This window comes from Netta rufina (genome assembly GCF_964035555.1).
Source record: "Netta rufina genome assembly, chromosome: 8".
Taxonomy (NCBI): Eukaryota; Metazoa; Chordata; class Aves; order Anseriformes; family Anatidae; genus Netta; species Netta rufina.
The window spans coordinates 1,097,129-1,120,942 of record NC_140131.1 but is presented as its reverse complement, the minus strand read 5'-3'; the positions used below and the strand labels follow the sequence as shown (position 1 = coordinate 1,120,942).

Below are 23,814 nucleotides of genomic sequence, written 5' to 3'. Positions count from 1 at the left end.
TCTTTTTTTGTTTGTTTAAGATCTAGCATCCAGTCCATTGCAGTTGCTACGTTGCCAAAATACATAGCCCCAGCTATGTTGGCTCCTTCCTATGTCAGCAAGCTCTGTGATATTTTGGAATAACCAAAAGCACAAAACAACAAAACAAATGGTTCTTTCCCTGTAATACTGAGGAGAAAAAAAAAAAAAGATTTCTAACATTCACTTTATGAAGAAACAGCCTTCTGCATCTGCTGAAGTTTCCAAGCAACTTTATGGCACCCGTACTCTCCTCGGTTTTGTGCCTGCCACAAAACCTGATCCAGCAGCACTGCCCCAAACATTCTTCTCTACATTAGGTATTTGTAAGAGAGGGCAACAGGAGTATTCGGCATTTGGCCCCATTAGTATTTAATCCTGACCTCCAGCACTGACCGGACAATTCAGTCTCTACATACATTCAATCTGGGTCTCTTGTGGTAAGGATCTCAGCTGGTTCTAAGCAAGACCTCGAGGTGGGTGTCAACTTATACCATAGACGTAAAACACTTTAGGAATTCATAACAACTTGGAAGAACAAGTCCTATCATTCCTATAAAATGTTCAACATCTGCTATTGATACAGTACTCAAACATAATTACAAAAATTTTACATTTCCCTTTCTTTTTTCCCTATTGTTTTTTTTTATTTGATTTTGAATTAGTATCTCCAGTGTATCAGTCACAGTCTGCAAAGTAAGCATTACTCACCCATCCAAGGTGCAGGTTTAAAGTGATGCTGGACAAGGATCAACCTCAATTTCCTATTTTCACCTCATCTTTACTTTGCGGATAGTGATTCACCAGGACTCGTTTATAGAGTGGATACTGTATTTCTCTAGAGCAGCCTCTTTGGGTTTTATACAGGTAGATTCTAGAAGTTCAGAAAGAGTTTCTCCTTCAGACACGTATTTCCACATTCTATCAATGTGCCTGACAAGTCAGCTTTTATTGCCTTGTGATAAGCTATCTCCACGTATCATCCGCATGGTTAGTTAGGTTGGTTACCTTTACTAAGCATTGATGGTACTCTTCATAATAAATTCTGATACTTAACTCTATTATTTCCAGAAAAAGTTTTAACTACAGTGCACAAAGAATATAATTTTGAAAATATTTACATTTTTGTACAATTACACCACAGCACTTTAATCTAAATTTCTTAAAACAAATAGCACCATTAGCCTTTTGCACAAATTCTTCCTAACAAACCAAAAAGCTGGATTTTTGTCAAATTAGGAGACTGGAACCACTTGGAATGAGAATAAGCTCAAGAAGCCAGGGTACTGAAACCCCTACTTATTAAAAATAAGGGGAAAAAATAATTTGGAAACATTCTAAGCATTTGCAAATAAAATCCTCTAAGGTGAGCCCTATTCAATGTGCACTACAATTGAACTAACTTCAAGAAAACCTTTCTCCTCATACAAAGGCTTGAGCTTATTGTTCTAGGAACTCTTTATAAGCACCCCATGTTTTCCAGTGGCTGCTAAATACAAATACGAGATAACCTAGTTGGTGTTCAACCATTACGGAGCAAGTCTCCTAAGTGAACATGACAGATGAAAAGTGGTGACTTCGAGCTAATGAACTTCCAAGCACGCTAATCAAGAACGCATCATGGACACAGAGAGGCTTTTCCAAGCCAGTTTGAAGAGAAGTTATGTGCAGGGCCAATGAAAGCAAGATTAACAAACAGCTCAGTGAAGAAATTAATGGTTCAGAGACATGGATAGCACCACAATGGATTGCACTAAGGTGCTAGAGGAGGTACCTTATTCCCTGCAGAGTGAATGCTATTTCTGAAGTGCATTGCAATAGAAAATGCAATTGTTTAATGGTTACCATTTGGTTCATTCAACTACAGAAAACACATTCCTCCTAATATGCATTCAACTAACATTCAAATTACTGAACTATACATAATGATACATAGTTTACAATTCTCAAAAACAAAGCTTGAAAGAATGTAATACCGTCATCTTAAAATATGGTGGGATGTTTTAAAGGATTGATATCCAGCTAAGACATTTCCACTTTTATGCTAATGGTCCAAGAGTGCTTTTTGTATCACCAAGAAATGTAAAAAAATTTAAAAACGAATGATAGTCCTCACAGCTGTTAAGTATTCTCAGGGTCATTGAGGTGTCAGACTACCACGCTTGCAGTACTGGATGTATAAAAGTGTGAACAACACAGCAGGAGACTTGCTGTAAATCAGGAACTAGATTAGATGCCCGTTAGAGTGAGTATTGGTACATCAGTCATTTGATGCATGTTCCCTTTTCTTCTGGATTAAGTTTATCCCTTCCTTTATGACCCACTCCTTTATCTACATCTGTGGGCTATTTGCATCCATTTGCTCTCACTGTGGTACGCTGGTATTGTTATTGTTATTCACCATTAACCTTCCAGTTTAATTAGAGATCAGGGAAACGGCTGGGGTCCTCCTTGTAATCATCAGGAATAGTGAAGATGGATTCATCAAATTCATCGTAACGGAACTCCTGAAAAGTCACAGTGGCTGTGATGGTGGGAAATACAGGAATATCTAGACAGGAAAAGAAGACAGGGAAAAATCAGAGGTACACAGGCTTACCAATAACTGCCAACTATTTTTTAATGAATTATAACTTCAGACTTGCTTAATGTATAGAAGCTTGTTTAATATTTCACAAGATGGCAATTCAAAACTCCTAAGAAAAGGAAGAGGTGCTTTATAATAAAGTTACTTCAGAAAATGCTCAGATACCCTGAGCAGTGAAACGATATCCAACTCAATACACCATTCAAAAATATTAACATAATAAACTCAGTGACTTTCCTCTCTTGATGCAGACTGATAACCAGGGAACCCTTCCCCTACTGTTGTGGTTTAACCTGGAAGAATGCTGACCACCACACAGCCGGTCATTCACTCCCCCACAGTGAGATGGGGGGGAATTGAAAGAACTTTGCAAGCCTCAAACCATAAACAGAACTGTGCAAGTGTGACAGGGGGCAGAATACAGCCTGTTCAGAATGTCCAAGCTTAAACAGCTTACTGGTACCAAGAAATCCTCTAACATTTAGGAAGTGTGCTATTACTTTGTGACAGTTTGCACTGCGATAATCAATACCCATAAATAAATTGTTTCATATGTTTATATCTGCTAGCAAGGGTAATCTTTTCATTTCTATTTATCTGTAATTGAATAATATGTCACCTATAAACTTTGAGAAAAAAAGCAATACAAAAATGCTAAAGTACTTAACTCGTGACTAAGATGATGCTTTAAGGCAAGGACGCTTCAGCTTATCTGTATTATTCTTAGAACAAGACCCTAGCATTAGGAAAACGTAAATTACAGAGGTCTCTTCCTGGCTAGGGCTATAATCTCCTTTGAGCTGCAGATTTTCTTTTTCAAACCGAACATTGTTTGCAGTACTGTAACTGCATTCCCCTGAAATCTACAGGGACACACACTGACATGTATGTAGAAGTCCTTTGCCAGAACTCAGAATTTTTGAATACGTTGTATAGAACGAACAGACACATCTTGGCAAAATAAACCCCCAAGAATTGTTCGAGCAGCCTTACCTAATTTTACAGGAAAGCCTGGTGGAAGCTTCATTTGAACAAATTCTCTAAGTTTGTTAAAGTGCTTGAAGGGTGCAATTACTTCTAAAACATTCAATAATCTGGAAAGGAGAACAGATTTCATTACCAATTATTTCCGCAGGCTTTTCCCTCTGGAAGAGATAAAAATAACCCAAAGAGCACGATGCTGCAAACACACAGATTAATCTGTTAAAATAGAGGAAGTTGGCCTGAAGACAATACAAGATTTTTAAAAATGTTAAAAGGTGATGAAAAAGGATTTGAAAAGTTACATCATGCCAATTGTGCATGTGTGCTTATGTATGGCTTCAATATCATCGTCACACTCAGTTCTTAGTGATCCATACTGAATTATCAGGGCATACAAACAAACACCAAGACATTTGATTCTTGCCCTCTTTTTACACCAGCAGCTGAAGCACATACTACCGCACACTCTTCTCTAAAGACATATGGAACCTGACATGGTTCTGTATGGAGGATATAACTTTGTGCTAAAACTTGTGCCCATAACAACTGGTTTAGTATTCTGTAGGATCGGGCACATGAGCATTGTGACAATTAACAATAAACCTCATCAAGCCCCTGGTCTCATCAGGGGAGCGAGTACTTAGCTCTTTCAGAGCAGGCACACCAGCAGTGATGTCTGTAATGTTAACAGTTTGCTTGCTTAACAACACTGCTTCATACATGGTTTTTAAACCACCGAAGTCCCTAACCTGAAGATACAAAGCATTCTGCATTAACATATTTCTTACATGTAAGTACTATTTATGGCCAGTAATTTTGACTTACGATTCAATTCCTAAGGGAAATTCCTGGCTCATAGCTATTGTGGCTTTAAAGGTCTTCTTGCTTTCTTTGCAGACCAGCTCTCTACCCAGATGAGGAGCCCTGCAATGGGGAGAAAGACAAAGTCATTTTTCCCCCCCCTCTCAGTGGAACCTCAGTTTTAAAGGAAAGAATCAAGACTCAGTTTTGAAAAGCCAATAAAGAATCCCTAAATTAAAGCAAGTACTTCAAAATAGAGGCTGTACATAGAAAAAAGGCATCAGTTGGTAGGCACCTCAATTTAGATCACTGAGTTCTGCTAAACCTGGAGGCAAGACAGATACAGTTAGGGAAAAGACAAGAGTCTTCAAATAACTCCACATGAACATTACATTAATAACTGCTATAGTACAGCAATTACCTAGAAATACATTCACCAGCTGGTTGCAGAAGTAAGCTAAAATAGTCTGTATGTGAAAAAAGTAGCAAAGTTTAAGTGTTAAGTTTGTGAAGAGACTGAAACAATCTCAGAGAAAGCAGAAAAGTTATTGTCACTAGAAGACAATAATGAAAAACAGGACAGAAAAACAGAAAGAGAAGAACAAACATCAGGTAACAGATGTTACTGGCATCTGATTTCTATTAGCTAGAACCTCAAATTTCCATTGAACACCCTTTAGGTTATCAGACTATTAAATGCTGCTCTTACCAAACAGACACGTTCTATGTTGATCAAGCATAACCTATTTATTATGCTTGAATATTTTTTTTATTTAAACACATAAAAATGAAAGTGAAAAAAATACATGTGCATTTTTAGTAAGCCTGAACTGTAATGTCATCATCTTCCCTGGTTACATCTGCCTATAGCATAGGCTATGGTATCTGGGGAAAAAAAAAGGACTTATTTACTTCTGGGCCCTTCTACATGCAACAGCTGGGTAACACTTAACACTTGAAAAAAACCTCAACTGCTTGGATATTTTACAAGTGAAGCTACTGCAAATTAATTTAAAATGTAACTGCTCAATACCTAAATACATGCCTAGAGCAGAGCATCTTGCAAAAACCTCACTAGTACAAGCAGTTCTGTATGCCATGGTACTCTGGAAGAAGTGTGTTTTCGCACACTGACATTGCTACTAGGCTCATTAAATTTTAAACACTGAATTTTAAACACAGTGAATTGGAATATTTATTATCATCACATGAAGACATCAGTGAATTACAGCAATGAAATTGACAGAAGCCTTCCTTTAAAAAAATGCCAGCTAAGATGCACGTATTTTCAAAGTGTTTACATTTCAAGCCATAGCTACCAGGCACACGACCAAACTGTATTTTATCGTCACCTGACACAATATTTTTTGTACACAGGTATCAGCTTCCCAGCCAGTTTCTTCCATCCACAGACACACGTGAAACATCCAAGCAATCAACAAGATTCCTGTCCCTTGAAAACTAAAACCAAAAGCACCCACAAGCTACAGGACACTGAAAAAAAGTACCAGCGACCTAACAGTGTCTATGGAAGTGAATGCCAATGAAACAAAATCACTTACTTTCCATTTTCAGCAGATATGTACTCTTCCCATGTAATTGTATTGGGTGATGGTGGAGTAAGTGACTGCCGTCTGACGGGCTGTTCAGAGAAACACATCATAGCTGTTTATCTTTCCATATGTTCTCAGAATTTAACTATTCAACAGATGTACTCGGTTTGCAGCTGATACTGCACACAGCTTTTCCATCTCCTACTCTTCCTTTCACAGGCTGCATTCAGATATTACGCCTCAAACAGCGATTTACACAGAAGCTGCCTGTTTTAATGCTTTGCTTAATCAGTTAATTCAAGAGCCTGAATGACAAGTAACAAACCACAAACTAATACAGAAATAAATTAATCCTTTTTAAAAGGCTGTATGCATGTTTCCAGATGACGTCTGGCTCACTCTGAATAGCTCTTGATTTCATGGAGATAATAACAGACTTAGTCCACTTTAATGAAGCTAAAGGAAAACAGGATTGAAAAAGAACTAGAAGGGCATTCTAAACAACAAACATTTGGTGTAAAGAACTTAGTGATTTGTCAAAGCTAAAAACATCATCTTTTATTAAGATACTAATTATGACTGAAATATTCAATATAACCAAAAAAATTTCTCAATGTGTGCACTAATCAGGATAATTAACAAACTAATGACTACAATTACACTTATTGGTAATATTTATTACTTTAAAATACAGACAGTCATAATAGAACAAAAACTTCCATAAATTATTCGTGTGAAAGTTTATTCCCTTCTGAAAAAAAATCAGTGTAAAGAATGACATAATTATACCTCAAAATTTTGTTCCATTAAGTTGCCACCTTTACTCAGGCTCTCCATGATAGCTTTATTTCGAAGAATATCCTCTTCACTGAGATGTTCTCTTCTTTTTCTTGATTCTAATACAAGTCCATTAACTAGGTAGAAATCTGCCAAAAAGTTTCCTACTCTTTCCTGCAAGAAAGGAATTAGACATGAATTAATTGCAGAAGATAAAATAAAAATATCTAAATTCCTGTATATACACACAATTACATTACTGTATGATGACTGCAGGATTGAGAGGTTGTAATTTAAATTTACACAACCAACCACATGAGCTATCTCCGTACAGTCCCACTAACATACATACAGCACAAACACGAGAGTTCCATCAAAAACAATTATTTTTTATCAATGGAAATTAAGTGAGAAGAGATTGTTTAAGAATCTGAGAGTGGCCAAGGGAAATCTGACTAGAAGTTCTCTCAATGACAAGTTACATTGTAGTTTATATGCATGGATTTTCTGGTTTTTTACACATATAAAATATGGATTCCTTATTTCATGAATGGACGCAGCTCAGAAACACTAGCTCAGCAGAAAACTGTCTATAAATGGCACAACTTAACATCCAGGTGAGAACAAAACCTTTCAGGGCTAGTCACCAGAAAGCAATTTCTTACTTAGAGAAGCTCTGAAGGTGGCTGCTTCAATGTTTTCACAGCTAAGAATTTGTATCTCAAACAGCACGACAATAACTGGAAGGAACATGCAAAGGAAACTGTACCCAGAACGCTTTCATCTTCCTGCATTTCACAGACACAGGAGCATACAGGGAATCCTTACCATAAATCCTGGACTGACTTTGCACAGACTATATAATCACAGAATAAAGTTATTTTCTGTACAGTCTGTTTCCCCCACGCACACAAACACCAGCTACAGTTATCTGCTTCCAGGCTACCATTTTCTTACAAAGGGAGTCTGTCAGATACACCACGTGGTCAAACTAGGGACAGTAGTGAGGGCAAGGAAAGCATCACCACCCCACCCCTCAAATGTCTTATTCTTTCTCTTCTCCTTTTGTCCACAATCACATTGCCATAAGACTTTCTGAACTTTGCCCCCGGTAACACCAGACTGTGAAATCTTCTTTCAGCTTACTGTTTTGTCTTCTCGAAAAAGCCATCCTGTTTGGGCACGCGTGAAGGTAATTGATTTGGTTGATAATGTTGCTGAGTAAATATCACTGCTCATCAGAATGTCAACCTCTTCCTCTGTTTCCATCTCCGATTCCTAGAAGGAAAATTTCCAAATACAGCAAAGAACTGATGATAAATGATTACTTCTTAAAACCTAGAATCAATGCACCTATTCTTTTGGAACCTTTCCCAGAATCAGCATTTCCTGAATTCTCAGCCAGTTTTACAGAAGCTGAGCTGGTTAACAGAACAGTTTCATCCTGGCCATTTCATCTGCATTAATATTTAAGGGTGACTTATCCTGAAGCTCACCAGCCACACCCTTCGCATAAGCAAAGATCCATGCTTAAGTGATTGGTGGGTGAAGCTATAATTATAAACTCAAATAAATACTAGGGGACCAATGAGTCATAGCCTTGCACTGTTTACAGCTGCACTGGCCACAGAGTGACTAAACGGGTGCAAAGCAGCAGCAAGTAAACTTGAAAACCTACCCGAGGACACCCAACTTAAGCCCACTGGAAAGATGAAGTGCCATGCTTCAAACTTTAAAACCCATTTACCTACTCAGAATGAAACAGTCTTTTCTAACAGGTATTTCATACTCTAGGTTTTTCCCCCATTTAGAAGTCTGTATCCAAACGCAGCTCTTCCTAAGACAATTTTACGTCACCAACAGAGCTTCAGTTACATCAGCTGAACAAAAAAAATACTTGGTTTGTATTACTTCATAGTTTGGGTCTTTTTGAGAGGCACACTTTGTTTAGTAAATTCAGTCAGACTTCTGATGGGCAGTAAAAGCTTGAGGTACTTCACACCCTCCCTTCACACGGTTACCCACCTCGTGATGTATTCGCTGGTAAACTTTTTGTTCATTGTCTAAAACTACAAAAGATTCAGAGGGTGCTGCATCACCATTAAAAATGAAGCTTAAATCCCCTCGTTGGCACTTCATGTCTGTAAAGTCTATGAGAGTTGTGTCCAGCCTGTGAAAATACAGCAGTATTTTAAAAGAAGTTACCCACAAACACTCAAATAGACTGGTACGTTCTGTTTTTAAGCAGGAATTATTATTTTTTTTTTGTCACAACCAAACACATTAAGACCTAAGTCTTCACAAAATATTCCATAAATTAAGCCTGGATGTAGAAATAGAAAATTAGTATAACCACATAATAGGTTTCACATCACAATGTCTACCATCAAAGATGCACTCCAAGCTATTTTTGCACTAACTTCATAGAATAAGCTCCATCTTTCATCACGTGCCAACATCTCGCCAGCATGCAGCGAGTGACCACGGTGGCCAAAAAAAAACTACACAAAGTAGAGGAGGCAGACAGCATGAGCTGCTGCAGAGCCTCAGACCAGGAATGACCTCCTAACGATGCAGACAAGTCAACAAGCACCTGTCCGCCAGCAGGAACCACCCCATGTACCACGGGGTGAACATCTCACTAAATTTGGAAGAAAAAGAGGAGGCTGCAGCTGGTTCCAGACTAACCTGCCCTGGGTGCTAGAGCACCCTTCGTATTGTACATAATCTAAAATACAGTGTTTTATAAAGAAAAGTTCATCTTTATTTCAAAGCTGACAGAATGAGGAAGTGACAAATTACGTAGCCCGCATGTGTGTTGAGAAATGCAGCTACTCCACGTGGCAAGCATCCTATCCCACAGGGAGCAACCACTGATTCGAGCAGCAATACCAGGATGTGACCCATCTTAGAGAGAGGGCTAGAAAACAGACTGAATGTTCATTTGATATATTTTAGTTACTGTTGCTATTTTTTTCCCCTCGCCAACACAAAAGAAAGGCTTCTGCTGACCTGAATAATTTAGAGACAGAGCCAAGGAAAGAGATCTCTCTAGCAACTCATATGCATTAGTGCTAGAATATTTACTCCTCCAAAGCAGATGGTTAAAGAACCTGAATTTAGTAACTTCAGCTTTAAGGGGTGATTCCTTAATGCTCGTCATATATTGGCCTCTGAATTCAAGGAAGAATCTGGATCTATTTCCTTTGAGAGCCAGTCTCATAACTCCCAGCTATATAAGTGGAGCAGAGAAAGGAGGAAAAAAATGCTCTCAGACTCAAATTTGACCTAAAAAGTCATTTCATATATCTATACTAAAAGCTTTAATAAGAAAAATAATTTTCTATAGATATAACCTGCTGAATCCTAACATTTTTTCCCATTAAAGTTTTGGAACCTAAACAGAAAAGACAATTGAGTCTGAAAACACAATTTAAACCAGTTGAACGGCTGAAAAAAAGTCCAGGATTTTGTGAATCTTCTGCACTGAGCATTTTAAAAACAGAAACAGTACAATTTTTCTTACTCCACAGAATTCCTTTTTTTCAATTAGTCACTGTCATGCCTGGTAGATACAGCCTTACACAGCTCAACTGTTTTTGCTTTATGTTAAGTGACTCAGGAATTAAAGCTAACATCAATTTGACAGTGGAAAAGACTCCTGTAGTGCAAACCACTTCCTGCCTCTAAATACCTACGTACCAACACAACAGTGCTTCACAAGCATCTGCACACTCCTTGGTGTTCTTTCACACCACACTTGAAACCAGCATTTTCACTAATGTACAGATATTTGTGACTTAGGAATCACAAACTACAAATCGGTACTTACCTGATATTTATACCTTGTTTGTGTATTTTACAAGCATCAGAAGGCAGAATTCGGGAAAGTAAAGGCACTGCAAGTAGGGACAGAGATCATACAGTTAGAACATTGAGGTTCCTCTGCAAGATATGTCTATTAAAACTATACCTCACCTTGAATTTCTACACATTGTAACACAGAAATACAACATGCCCATTTCCATCACAATCTCTACACGAGTACAATTGACTGACACCGTGTTTTTCTAACTGATAACTGTAAGACTGCTACATAACTGTACAGAGTACCTTCAGCATTGGGATAGATCTTAAAATGTCCTCGTTTTAACTGAGCTAAATCATATAGAGATTATAATGATTTGTCTTCCAGCCAATTGAAATTTTAATTCCATGATTTGATATTTTAAATTTTTATTATATCAGCTGAACAGAAGATATGCACTGAACAAAAGGTATGTGCTACTGCACGGGGAGACCCCTGGAGAAGAGGACCACTAGGAGCATTTTCTGTGCAGTGCCTTACTGCCATGATAATATTCTGCAAGACAGGCCACAATATCATCACTGAGCAATGTCCTGTTCCTTGCCTGTATCTACTCTTTTTTCATGCTGACTCTTCTGAAAAGTGCACGATCAATTACATAAAAAAGAAGGTTTTTGTTCAGGATCTGCTCAAGATTTCATAGCAGGCTGCCTCCTGATTCCCCCTATGAATATTGGAAGAGGCATATAGTGTATCAAGTACTTCGACTATGCTTATACATAGGTATATAGAATTACTAGAATTTCCACCAGTAGCAGAAGACATCACCAACATTTTTAAATTATTCAGACACGGTGACCATTCTTAACACATTCTTGTTTATTTATTTAAACTTTTATTCTTCTGATAGGAGGAAGATGAAATCAAGAAACACTGTATGTTCTACTGCCACACAAAAACACATTCAGATTAAGGTTTGAACACTAACACGTAGCTAGCTGCACTTAACTGGAAGTCAGGCATTCAGCGTACAGACTGAAATTCAAGGAATCAAATGGCACCAGTCCAGTTATTCAACAGGATCGTGAATTTTCCAAAAATCAGAAAAAAAATCAGCTTGAAAGAATTAGTGTGTTGAAGACTGACTAGGTTATCTCCCTATGAAAGAGGATACACAGCCACTTACCCCAACTTTGAAAATCCCAGTGAAGCTCTAGATAGAAGTCACCTAGCTGAGAGGAGAAGAATACATTAACAAACATTTTAGTCTAAGTGAAAACTGTAAAATTTGTTGAAAGTTAGAGGCAGAACTGTGTTCTACCAAAGAATACTCTTTACCCTCTGATGCAAGTAGTTGAATCAATACTAAAATTAAACATTTCTGAAGCTTTAACTACAGTAGAGTCAACAATGACAAAGTTATGTAGTTCATTTAAGCTAGCAATTTTGATTTATTTTTTTTGTTGAAACAATTCACACAGCTAGTAAGCAGTGGATTTGAAAAGATTAATTGTAAATATCCATTAAAAAAACTAAAGGCCGCTGTTTGCTTTGATTGACCACAACCAATGACATGGAATTATACGTTATAGCTTAAATTAATGAGTCAAGTTTCAGCTACCAGCATCCACATATACACATTTCAAATTATCTTCTGGAAATACACTTAATACCATAAATGCACCAGTCAGTTCCTTTAGGCTGTATGCAAATGCAAAAGCAAAGTAAGGATTGACATGATTAAAAAAATCAGCAATGTTGATAATACACTGAGGTAGTCATATTTTTCCACTCCAGTAAGGAAACATGCAACTCTAAGCCAGGCCTTGCACTAGTAGGAAGAAGGAACAGCAGAGCTGTTTTAGTAAGGCTGCTTGCTCTCACACAAAACCTGATTTTTTCTCCACTTCTAGATAGACAGCAGTTTTTTTTCCTCCCTTGGATCAATGAAAAACATAGGAACATGGGCAGAGCACATTCAAAGACTGCACTGCTGACAAAGCTTAGCTCAGTTTTCTGATATATGGTTTAATTAAGATAACTGGTTTGCTTTCTGCAAACCCACTTGTTTTTACAATCTGACTACACAGAAGCTCACCCCACCTAGAGGGAAATAAACACCTGTGTTTTGTAATCACAGTTCTAGCACACTACCAGTAGCAGTAAGATGCTGAAACAGAGGAATCTGGCCTTTTCTTCTTAGTTTCTCTAAAGTCAGGGAAGTTTTACTGTGATTGAGAAAAACTGGCTGCTGCATGCAGGTGAAGAACTAGACTGAAAAAAAAAATCTTCCCTTTTTTGGGTTTAAGGAAGCCTTAAAAAAAATCAAACGAAAAGTGCAGATGAAAAATACATTCTTTAACTTATAGACTGCAGAGATGACTAATAGGTCTTGCACAAAACTGGTCAAATTCCTAGAATTTGAGGAGGAAGTACCTTAAAACACACACAATTCTGTGACCCTTTAAAATGGACATGGTAAGCTAAGGTTACTATTAAGAGCAACCAGCTTTGCACAAGCAAGAAAGAAGTCTTTTTATAGTTTGCTAGCGCATCCTTACTAAATGAACATAAGCTACTATTTTCTACCATGCTTTTGTCAACGTAACTGCCTTGAACTTACCTCTTTCAGGGCTTTTAATAACCGAGGTCGCTTTTCTTCAACACTTTCCCTGGACTGCTGTTTAAGCTTCCTTAGGAGTGCTGTAACTGAACAGAAATTAACGATAAGGAAAAACTATGCTATTTGGTTGTTAACTGGAGGTCAGGGTTGGCATTCAACATATTTAGAAAAAAATTAATGCCAATGTAGCATTTCATTAGATTTATAGTTGTATAAAGTTATAGTAACTATACATAACCCACTCTGATCACAACAGGAAGAAAAGCCTCAAACTGTTAATAATATAACGTATTCAATCATATCAAGAAGGCTTTTTACACGTTTCTACATGTTTTAGTAAACATGTATAGTACTGAACATAAGCCTACAGATAGACAAAATTTGTCAGGAGTGAGGAGACGACATGCAGAATGTTGTTAGTGTTTTACAAACTAGGGCATTAATATACTGTGAAGTAGAACAGCAAGTTTTCTGCTGGAAGATGTGGTAAAAATAAATACTATTACACCCACTAGCGAGCACAAGCAGAATGATTTACTCTACTACTTCATATCTGAAGTAATTCACTTCAATCACCGTATTTGTCTATTGACCTGCTGAGATGCAACATAAAAGCAATGTCCCATTGCCAACTGTTACATCAAATACCATCCATACGGCTACTATGCATGGCCTAGCTCCTGTTAAACAATCTCATATAGCTGAAATCCATTCTCCATCACCGTAACTCCTAATTTAAATACAGAATGCTAGTTTGTAACTTCTACAATGGCTTTAACCAAAAATCTTAACTCTGTTCAACGTTATATATCCTAATGCAATTTCTTTCCTATCAAGATAAGGAAACGGGCATGTGTCAAGCTTATCAAATCATATTTAACTATTAAAAAAAGTTGATCTGATTAAGATAAATTCTGCAGAGAACATAAGCGTGGGTATTATATAAAAAATAGCTTGAAAACCTTTGTTTTCCTATCCTGAATGAGGCTTCCATTTCTGATTAATTGGGAAGCAGAGGTTCAGAGGCTCTTACTCATTTGTCTGTCTCCGTAGCTGATGGCTTCTGCAAGAGGGCTCCATCCCTGAGCATTTTTCACCTTTACTGGAGCATTATGGGCTAAAAGCAAGTGGGCACATTCTGGAACAAAGCAGTAATAATTACAGTAAACATAATGGATCCATCAATATCGTTCATGGAAACAGTAATATAAGAAATAGTAGATATTCAATATATTAAACACTACCAAAACACACATCCAAATTCTGAACACAAACTATAAACACATTTTAAAAAACATTCATGTAAGTACTTGTAGTATTTTCCTATTAAATATGAGCACTAAAAGCATAATTGGTAATCAATGACCAATTACAGCACCATTGGAAGAGTTTTCCTTCTGCTTCTTGTATTTTGCTTTTTATAAGGCGGCATTTTTGTGTGTGTACATCCCTCCCTCTATATAGCAGATATTGTAAAACTGACATCACCTCTCACATTGCACAAGGCTATACATTTATTAGGAGACGTTTCATGCCCTTCCACATGTGGAAGCCGTGCGCAGGCTTCCCTCTCCTTATCTCACCCCCTTTGCCCAAAGGTCAGTGGTGAACTCATTTCCTAGAAATCCACATGAAGGCACGGAGTTTTTATTAAGTCTCAACAACCTTGTGCATACAGGAGGGAGAGAGAAACCTGTCAGCAACGTATCCCTACACGCTACATCATCTTGTGGCAACATGGCATCTACAGGAGGCACACGAGCACACTTTGACCTCGGAAAGCCTCAGAATATGCATGACATGAGTGCCCCCCGACACTTGGCATGCACGTGCCATGCTGTCAGAGCAACGTTAATGTCTCATAAATATCACACAAGCTCCTAGCGTAGCCACAGCTCAGCCTGCGTTCCCTTCCCTAAGGGGAAAGGCTGGTGAAGGAATCAGGAGCAGCCCCTAAAACTACGGGGAGAGAGCTTTCAGCGGTTCCACGTTGTGAATGAGCTGCCCTCCTTTTCAGTGGTCCTTCCGTTTCTAAGCACGGAGCGTTTCCTCACCGCATCTCATTAGGATCACCCTGACCCATCTGCAGCGATACAGCAGGATCAAGCCGGCGCCGCAGGCTGAACAAACCCTCTCATTATGAATCAGATCAGCACCAACAGGGGCACTTCCTGCATTCCTCACCTGCCGCTGTTACAGGAAACCCTACCAGCCCCGCCAGATACAGCCACCCTGAGTCACTGCAAGCACCGTGCGGGAAGGAAGAGACACCTCGGTGCTGAGTACATCATCCTTGTGGAAAGGGAACAAAAGCCCTAACTGCTCTGTCCACACACAGAGCGGTGTTTCTGTGGTTGCTTAGATAGTGCCTATCAGGAGCAGCACTGTGCACTGAGAGGCAGATAGGCTTACAGGCAGATTACACCTTCAGATAAACACACGGGATGTAAATTCACCCTGGAATTCACAAGTCTGGCTATAATGCTGCCATGTAGGGCTGAACAGGGCACGTGCACCAGCCCAGAAAGACAGAAAATTGACCTTCAGGATCAACGAGACTGACTAAAAGGCAGTAAAGGACCTGGGCTTCGTGGTGGATCAAAGACTAAGCAGGAGTCAGTCAAAGCAGTACACCCAGGTGCTGTTCTTGACATCCCGTGTGAATATTCCTGCTCCAGCCAAGCTACAGAAAGGCTTACCATACACATCCTAAGTGATTTAGGGCTTCACACATGGGACAACTGACAAAGGAGCCAAGAGGGGAACTGCAAACTGCAATCTCAAATACGCAGCCGATGGGAAAAGGAGCGACAGGAAGAACTGCCCCTCCTTGCCATGCTGGGCTGCGATAACCAGGGGATTTGTCAGCACTGCACAGAGAGGGCTTTTAATCTTAGAGCTGGAAGGTAAAATAACCACAGCTCAAAAGAGACGTAGAACTCAACTGGACTGAATTAAAGGTGATAAATTCTTCTATATCAGCGTTATTAAAGAAAGAGCTTTGTTCAAAATCATTTGTACTTGTCAGCGTGGTGTGGTGCTGTTGTAGCTGACAATAGCTCTGCAGCAGAGCAGCAGCACATGCCAGGTGCAGGACTCCCGTGGCTTACCAAAACCAAGGCATTCTTCCTTTTCACTACTGAAACAAGAATTTTTCTGTCATGGAGACTGAACGATTATATTCCCTGTTTTTCCCCCAGCCTTAAAATATGCCTACTTCAACGCTTGCTATTAGAAATAGAAATCCTGTGCCTGGAAATCCTGCTGTAAAAAATTCCCAAAGGATGTCTACAAAGATGACAGCCACCACGGACCACCAGGCTCCATGGTCCCGCAGCCTCGTGCTGGGCCCTGCGCAGGGCAGTCGGTCTTCAAACACAAGGCAACAGCTGGGCAGTGGGTCAGAAATCTGAATCAAGTGAATGAAGGAGTGTATGAAAAGCAGGGAAGCGATTTTCACCCACACTGAGTCACTTACTCTAGGAAATGTTATTTTTATTCATAACTGGGAAAAAGCTGAAGGGGGTCGGTCCGTCTTTCCAGCCTAGCCCACTGCCTACCTCGTTCCTTGATGTTGGCCTGACCAACACCCAGACTTCTCTCTTCCAAATCTGCATGACTACTTTTTTTTTTTTTTTTTTTTTTTTTGGAAAACCTCAACTTTGAAGTAATTTGAAACACAAGACCGCATTCAGGAAAAAACGGAAAAAAAATCTTTACTCTTGCCCCTCGGTCTTCAAGATAAAATAAGGCAACAAAATGGATATTTTTACCAACCTTTATGCCCCAACATCACAGCAAGATGCAGAGGAGTGTTTCCTAAAATAGAGTGGAAAAAAAGATATTAGATTCGACATCACAGAAACCATTGCAACTCCCGGTAGGGCTGCACACACAGCTCAAACGCTCTGCATTAAGAAACTTCAGATAGACGACCCGGTGAAGGAGCACACTGACGTGCACCAGAGCAGTTAGGTTTTTAAGCAAGTCCCACGTACAGTCTTTTGATTATATTTGTTAAAATAAACACAGCTGAAACATTTCATGGGACAGAGCTTTATAATTACATCCCGAAACCTGCTCCAGCCAAAGCGGTACAATCACATCTTCAAGAGAGTGATAACCCAACCCTCTCACACGGGCTGACGAGTGTGGTATTTTACAGAGAATGACACATCTAGGGTAAAAGCTACTCCAAGCTACAATACTGATTAAAGTTTTAAGAGCATATTTTATGAATTTTTCAAAGACTTGGAATACAATTTTTACTAAAAAAGCAAACGGACAGGTTGAAAAATAATGGTAACTTCACGTCCAAAAGCACAGGGACCTTGCGGTTAGCTTAGTGCCATCTTTCCAAAGAAAGCTGCCAGGATTACCAGCAGGTACCGTAAGCAGGGCTGTTTGGCTACACACAACACGTTTGGTACTGCTGTTCTCAGACACACACAGTAAGGGACAGGGAGGTGTTGTGCTGCATTATCACTGCTAATTCCAAAGCATTTCACTTTTGTAACTTAAGGCTGTAAAATTCTTCCTTTTCCCTCTGTTTGCTCAAACATCTTCTAGCAAAGCTAACGAAACGTACTGCTTGTTCCAACACATGCACTGGATTTTGGGGGTATTTTATGGCATCAGCAAGAAGCACTCGCTGCACACCAGGGATGCTGCACTACACACCCAACAGACGTGCTCCAAAACATTCCTGCACGGTGATTACCAGTGACCTGCAGCACCACGAGATCCCCTATCAGGACAGGCCAGCAGGCAAAGGCAGAGGTCACGGGCGGCCTGGCATCAGCTATTCCAGGCAGCACAAATTATTGCTGCGGGTCACTGAGGCTCTCAGGCAGCCGGCTCCCAGCCCGCCGCACACACCTCACTCGGCTAACCTCAAATCTATTCAGAGACTCCGTAACACCTGCGAGCCAAAGCCACAATCCCAAATCCTGGGTGCACCCAGGCTTTCTTAAGGGATGGAAAGGACGCTCCTGAGCAACGAGCCTGAGAGGGAGCCCGACCACAGGCTCAGGGAACTCAAGTTACACAAGTCTGGGGAAAAAGCTTTCCTCCCCTCGTCAGCACCTCACCAGGAGCTGTGCACATCTGTGTTCTCCTACACCCGTTAGTGTAGGAACCGAGCTTTACGTTTACTTAACAAACCACTGCAGCCTAGGAGGCAGGCAGCCCAGTGAGTACAACTGCCTGGCACACTGGCAAGAAACACCAAAATAACCGGGCCTGTGACAGCTACACTGAGAACTGGCAAATCTCTCAGCTGGTAAACAGGAACTGCAGTTGGGCAACAACACGCAGCGTTTCAAAACTCCTCCGGGCAACCTCCTCGGCTACCTGATCCGATTTGGAGGCTCCCTGCTCCGAGCAGGATGCTGCGCTGGGTTACCTCCAGGGAGCTCTTCCAGCACCGACTTCGCTTTGGTTCTGCGACCTGCATCACACCGAGAAGTAGGGAATAAAAACTGCCCCACTGACTGCCGGAGCAGCCGAGCCCATTGGCAGGGCCCAGCACAAATCCCTGTTCAGAGCCCACTGACCCCGAGCAGCGCAGCCCCAGGCAGATCTCCCCACCCGCACTGCAGGCAGCCCCATGGGAAGCAGCTCACCTCACGCGGGGCTTTATTCCACCCCAGTCCCATCGCTGCTCTACACAAAGCACTTCCCTTCCACGGGAAGCCAGGCACGCACACGGAGGCGCTGCTCCAGGCCTGCCAAGCGAGCAGTGCCCGCTCCTGGTGCCCTGCACAGAGGTGACAGTGGCAGCAGGAGCTGAGGGCCAAAGCCAGCTCCGCTGGGCACAGCATTCTGCACGGGTCATCCCTAACCTGCCTCAAGGTCTGATAACCTGGGGAGGCCTCGATGCTCTGGGGCAAGCAAAGGTGTTTTTTTATCAGTAGCACATTTAGGTGGTTTATCACAGCAAGCCACGTGAGGTTACCTGGCACAGAAGGCAGGAATCATGGCGAGGAGTCCCTCGGTTCACAGAACATCTCCCCACAGCCTGCAGCAGACGGGAAGCGCTGTCGGAGCAGACCCCTCGCTCACCAAACCTCTCGCTCAGCCCAGGGAAGCTGAGGGAAGGCAGGGGCCTCGGGATGCCACCCCACCTGCTGCACGGAGCAGGCTCTGAAGCAGGCAGCAGCACAAGAGCTCTGCAGATTTCGTCTCAGGAGCCTGGCTGGGGGCAGGCACATCGGGACAAGCTCACGTCTGCTCCTTCAGCAAGGCTGGGGACCTGCAAGCACATCCTCGACGCCAGCAGCTACCGAGAGGGGCACACCAACCCCCTCGCTAGCACCCAGCTACAAGCCCCATGCTCACAGAGTGCGGCTGTTACGGGACTGGAGCAGGACGGTCCCGCTGCAACCTCACCGTGCTGCAGCCTCCAGTGCCACCGCCCAAAACGTTTCCTTACCGAGTCACAGCCGAAGCCCCTCTAGGACAGTCCCCACCCGGAGCACACGGGCTAATTCTAGTTAAAGTAACCTGATGGGAAGTGCACGGCTTCCCACTAACACGCTTTCCCTGCCCAGCACAGCCACGCTCCCCTGGCAGGCCAGGCAGGGAGAAGGCTTCGCTCCTTCCAGCCCCAGGGACACCCAAGCACCTCGGGGTGTCAGGCTCCGGGACGAGCTGCGGCTGCAGCCCCAGGCCCACCAGGACGAGGATTTTGCCCGAGTTTAAGCCGTGCAGCCCTCAGGGCCTTACTCTGAGATGGCAGCAGTACAACAGGGCCCGAAACCCTGCACGTCTGCAGCCAGGGCATGCAAATAAAAGTTGTTTGCACAAACACAGAGCCCAGCACTGCCCTAACAGGAGGGCAGACCTTCTGCGTGCACGCACGTAGAGGAGGACGAGTGTTTTCCCCTGGTAATTCAGCAAGATTTGCCTACTCCAAAACCAACATTTTAATTTTAAATCTACGTTGAAGCTTTTAAATGTGCATTATAACAAAAATAACAGTAACCTAAAGCACATACCTACCAGCTTCCCCAGAGAAACCCTCTTTTGGAAAGCCGGCGCTGGCCTTACCGACAGGTGATGCTTTTTTGAGGTTAGCTCGGAGCGTGGGGCAGGCTGAGCCCCATTTATAAACCACCTCCAGTGTTTGTTTTACCGTGAGTTTAACATTCTCCAGGACTTGGCTTCTCTGCCCTTAACCACATGCTAAAAATGGAGCCGAACTATAAACACCAATTGTTACTAGAAGTTCTTCCTCCCCTCCATCACTTCCTCATCGCGCGCTAGGACTCTTCGGGCTGACTTCTGAGGGCAGCTGTAAGCTGCAGCTACCTGCCCAGGTAACTCACAACTCAAACACGTCAACAAGCGAGGGGTGGATTCAGGCAGGAAGAAAACAACAACAAGGAAATGTTTGTCAGGCCTTCCGAACGTCCAGACATCGAGGGTTTGGGTTTAGTTTTGTTGTTTTTTGTTTGTTTGTTTGTTTTATTTTTTTTGAAGTCTAAGAACAAAGGAACACTGCAAGTAAGAGTCTGGAGAAAGACCAAGAGATAAATCTACAGCACTCCTACTGTAATCAGCAGCGAGAAAGAAGAAAGATGATCGTTTGAAAAAGACTTATATTAGTATGTAGATATATAGATAAGTGGATATTTTTATATGTTTTAGAAGCTGGTATCGATGTCTGTGACACGCTGCAGATGACAGTGCAGCAGAGGTGTGCCAGGAAGAGCCCTCAAAGTGAAGACCCCAAGCTCACACCGACGAGCTAGATGAGGAACGAGAAGGGCTGCAGGGGAGAAGCCAGCAGAAGGCACACAGCGACAACATTTCCCTCCGAGTCTGGTGCTTTCATTCTCCTAGTCTTTGCTGCAACGCTTGGAATGAGGATGGCAGGATAAATATACCCGTGGCTGTATTTATAGCAAACCACTTAGAAAAATGTTATGACAGTTGTAAGAAATACTCCTCCCCATCCCGACGGAGGAAACCGAGCTGCAAGTTACACCAACCAGCACGCGTCTGCTTGTTGCAGAGTGCCTGATCCCACCACGGAGATGGATTTCGTTGCTAACTAGTTATTCTGCTGATTGTACCAATTCCGAAGATTGCCCTGTCTTAGGAGGTGATTCTATTTTATGTAACACAATTAAGCAACACAAAGGGGACGTTTATCTCCCGGCCAGAACTAGAGCATAACCCTGCCCTGTAATCACAGCCTGTGCACAGCCCCGGCCCGCACGGCTCCCACTCTCCCGGACGCGTGGCCTGACCCCAAACAGGCAGGAAACGCAGACGGGAACTCACCATGGAATGCAAGCTGACTCCACGGGGAGATTTGCTCTTTAACCATGTACAATATTCCCCAAATTAAGCATCCTATTACAAAATAGGCAGGTTTTGAACATACACACGTTTTCAAGTAGCACGAGGCTGATATTTCTACTTCTGCTGTTGCTTCTCTGTCCAAAGCAAGCCTGCAGGGGGGCTGGTGACAGGATTTTGGTGCTTTCAAACCCCAGAAGCAAAGAATTAGGCTGTCAATTGTTGTTTTTTTTTTTTAACGTGGGGGGAAACCTAAAAATAACCCAAAGGAGCCACTCCTGGGTGATCCCTAAGCACTGCCATACCCAAAATTGAGCAGAACTTAGCGGAATAAACACATTTTCCCAGCGATTTGGGCACGGAGCACGGGCTGTGCCTGGGCAGCGTCCCCCACTCACCGTGGCTGTCCTTCTGGCCGATGCCCTGCGTGCGGATGAGGGCCGAGAGGCGCCGCACGTCGCCCTTGAAGACGCATTCGTGCACCGGGAAGTGCGCGGGGCCCCTGCCGGGCTCGGCGCCGGGGCCTCCTCCTCCTCCTCCACCTCCTCCTCCTCCTCCTCCAGCCACCGGCGGCGCCTTCAGCGCCTGCGGGCCCGATGCGCGGCGCCCCCCGGCCCGCGCGGCCTTGGCGCGTCCCGCCGTGAAGCCGCCCCCGCCGCCGCCTCCGCCGGGCGCCGCCGCCGCCTCCTCATCGCCGGGCCCCAGCAGCCCGCCGCCCGCCTTGCAGGGCCGGTGCTCGCGGCGCACCGAGCGCAGCTTCTCGCCGGTCATGGCCGGCCGCCGGGGAGCCGCTCGCAGCCGCTCGGCATCGCTCCCTTCCTCCGGCCCCCCCCCCACCCCCACACACAGCCGGCACCGCCCCTCAGGCCCGGCACCGCCCGCACCGCCCCGCCGGGGCCCGGCTCTCAACGGCCCGGCGCCGCCGCCGCCATCTTGGCCGGCGCTTCCCGCGAGAGGCGCGGCGCGGGGCGAGACCGGCGGCACCGCGAGAGGCGGGGGGACACGCCCCGGAGGGAGGCCACGCCCCCTTAGTAACAAGACCACGCCCCCAAATGATCGGACCACGCCCCTCTATGGAGCAGGCCACGCCCCCCCTTTTCCCGCCCCGGCCGCGGGGCTGTGGCTGGGGCTGAGGGGGTGAGGATGAGGAGGGTGAGGGTGAGGGTGAGGATGAGGATGAGGATGAGGATGAGGATGAGGATGAGGATGAGGATGAGGATGAGGAGGGTGAGGATGAGGATGAGGATGAGGATGAGGATGAGGATGAGGATGAGGGTGAGAGTGAGGGTGAGGATGAGGATGAGGATGAGGATGAGGATGAGGAGCTCTGGCTTCAGCACCCGCCGACATCAGTGTGTCAGCACAGCTCTTTGTAACGAGCAGGGAGTTCTACATAAGTCACTTTTACAGAATTTTTAGGCTGGAAGAGACCTCAAGATCATCGAGTCCAAAAAAATTTATCCCACATCCCTTCCATTCTGCAGTCCCTGGGTCCATCCTGCGAGGTTTCCCTGGGTTTTCTTATTGCTGGAGGAAACCCAAACCCGTTCCAACAGAGGCTGACGCCGTGGATGTGGTCAGGCGATGGGCACCCCACCATCCGTCCACTAGCCATCCACAAACAGCCCTTGGCACCCCACAAGAGCCAGTCCTGCAGGGAGCACGGCTCCCCTGACGCTCCTCAGGTGCTCAGAGCTTCACGGTGCCCTTGTAATTACCAAAAGCCAGCCAAGAGCAGGCAGAGGCATGAAGTCACTGTTTACCAGCTTATTACGGACCCCTTATTCAACCCATAATGAGTGCATTACTAATGGCAACTGCCCTATGGAAACTGGAGTTTGCAGCAGTCCTCCCTCGCTAGGACTGTGCACCTACAAACCCTTGAGAGATCTGTTTTGTTTTGTTATCTAACTATCTAACAACTTACCTTTGTCGTGTTTGTATTCTCCATCTTCTTGAGCTACTTAACTCGCCCCTTCTAAGCACCAGGCAATTTAGATAAAAGTAGGATCAGGGATTGTGACTACGCAAAACTGCATTTTCTGCAGGTTTCTGGGCTGTGAGCCTAACGAAACTTCACTTACGGGATTCCTCATGCAGGAAGTAACTAATGGAGAAGTGATTTCTCATGGGTATATGTAGGAACAATGCCAGCTTTTTCAGTGTGTAAATGAACAGGTCACAAAACAGGGAGGAATAAAAGACTAAAACAAAAAATGTTCAAAACCCAACAGTAGGTAGGAAATAAAAATATATATCCTGTAAGTGTGTGTTACATTTAAACTTGTAAAGAGAGCCCAGCAGAGTCTTGAAAACACCCATGTAAAGAGAAATGCTCTCCTGTTGCTCTCCTATT

The 23,814-nt window shown here is 43.2% G+C and overlaps 1 protein-coding gene across 2 annotated transcripts; it reads right to left on the bottom strand.

The window, feature by feature from the left end:
• Positions 1-862: 862 nt before the first annotated feature.
• On the bottom strand, positions 863-22,266 carry ANKRD13C (ankyrin repeat domain 13C). Of its 2 annotated transcripts, XM_084290702.1 has the most exons (14): positions 21,857-22,266; positions 16,929-16,970; positions 14,185-14,289; positions 13,152-13,237; positions 11,715-11,760; positions 10,553-10,619; positions 8,746-8,890; positions 7,867-7,998; positions 6,733-6,894; positions 5,953-6,032; positions 4,415-4,513; positions 3,599-3,699; positions 2,427-2,569; positions 863-892 (listed from the first exon to the last, which is right to left on the bottom strand). In XM_084290702.1, the coding sequence occupies exons 1-13, from the start codon at positions 22,227-22,229 to the stop codon at positions 2,439-2,441; spliced, it is 1,569 nt and encodes a 522-aa protein (XP_084146828.1). In that variant the 5' UTR covers positions 22,230-22,266; the 3' UTR covers positions 863-892; positions 2,427-2,438. The 2 variants fall into 2 exon arrangements, with proteins under 2 accessions (XP_084146828.1, XP_084146827.1); XM_084290701.1 differs by lacking the exon at positions 863-892 and having other exon boundaries at positions 1,835-2,569.
• Between the last annotated feature and the right edge of the window lie 1,548 nt (positions 22,267-23,814).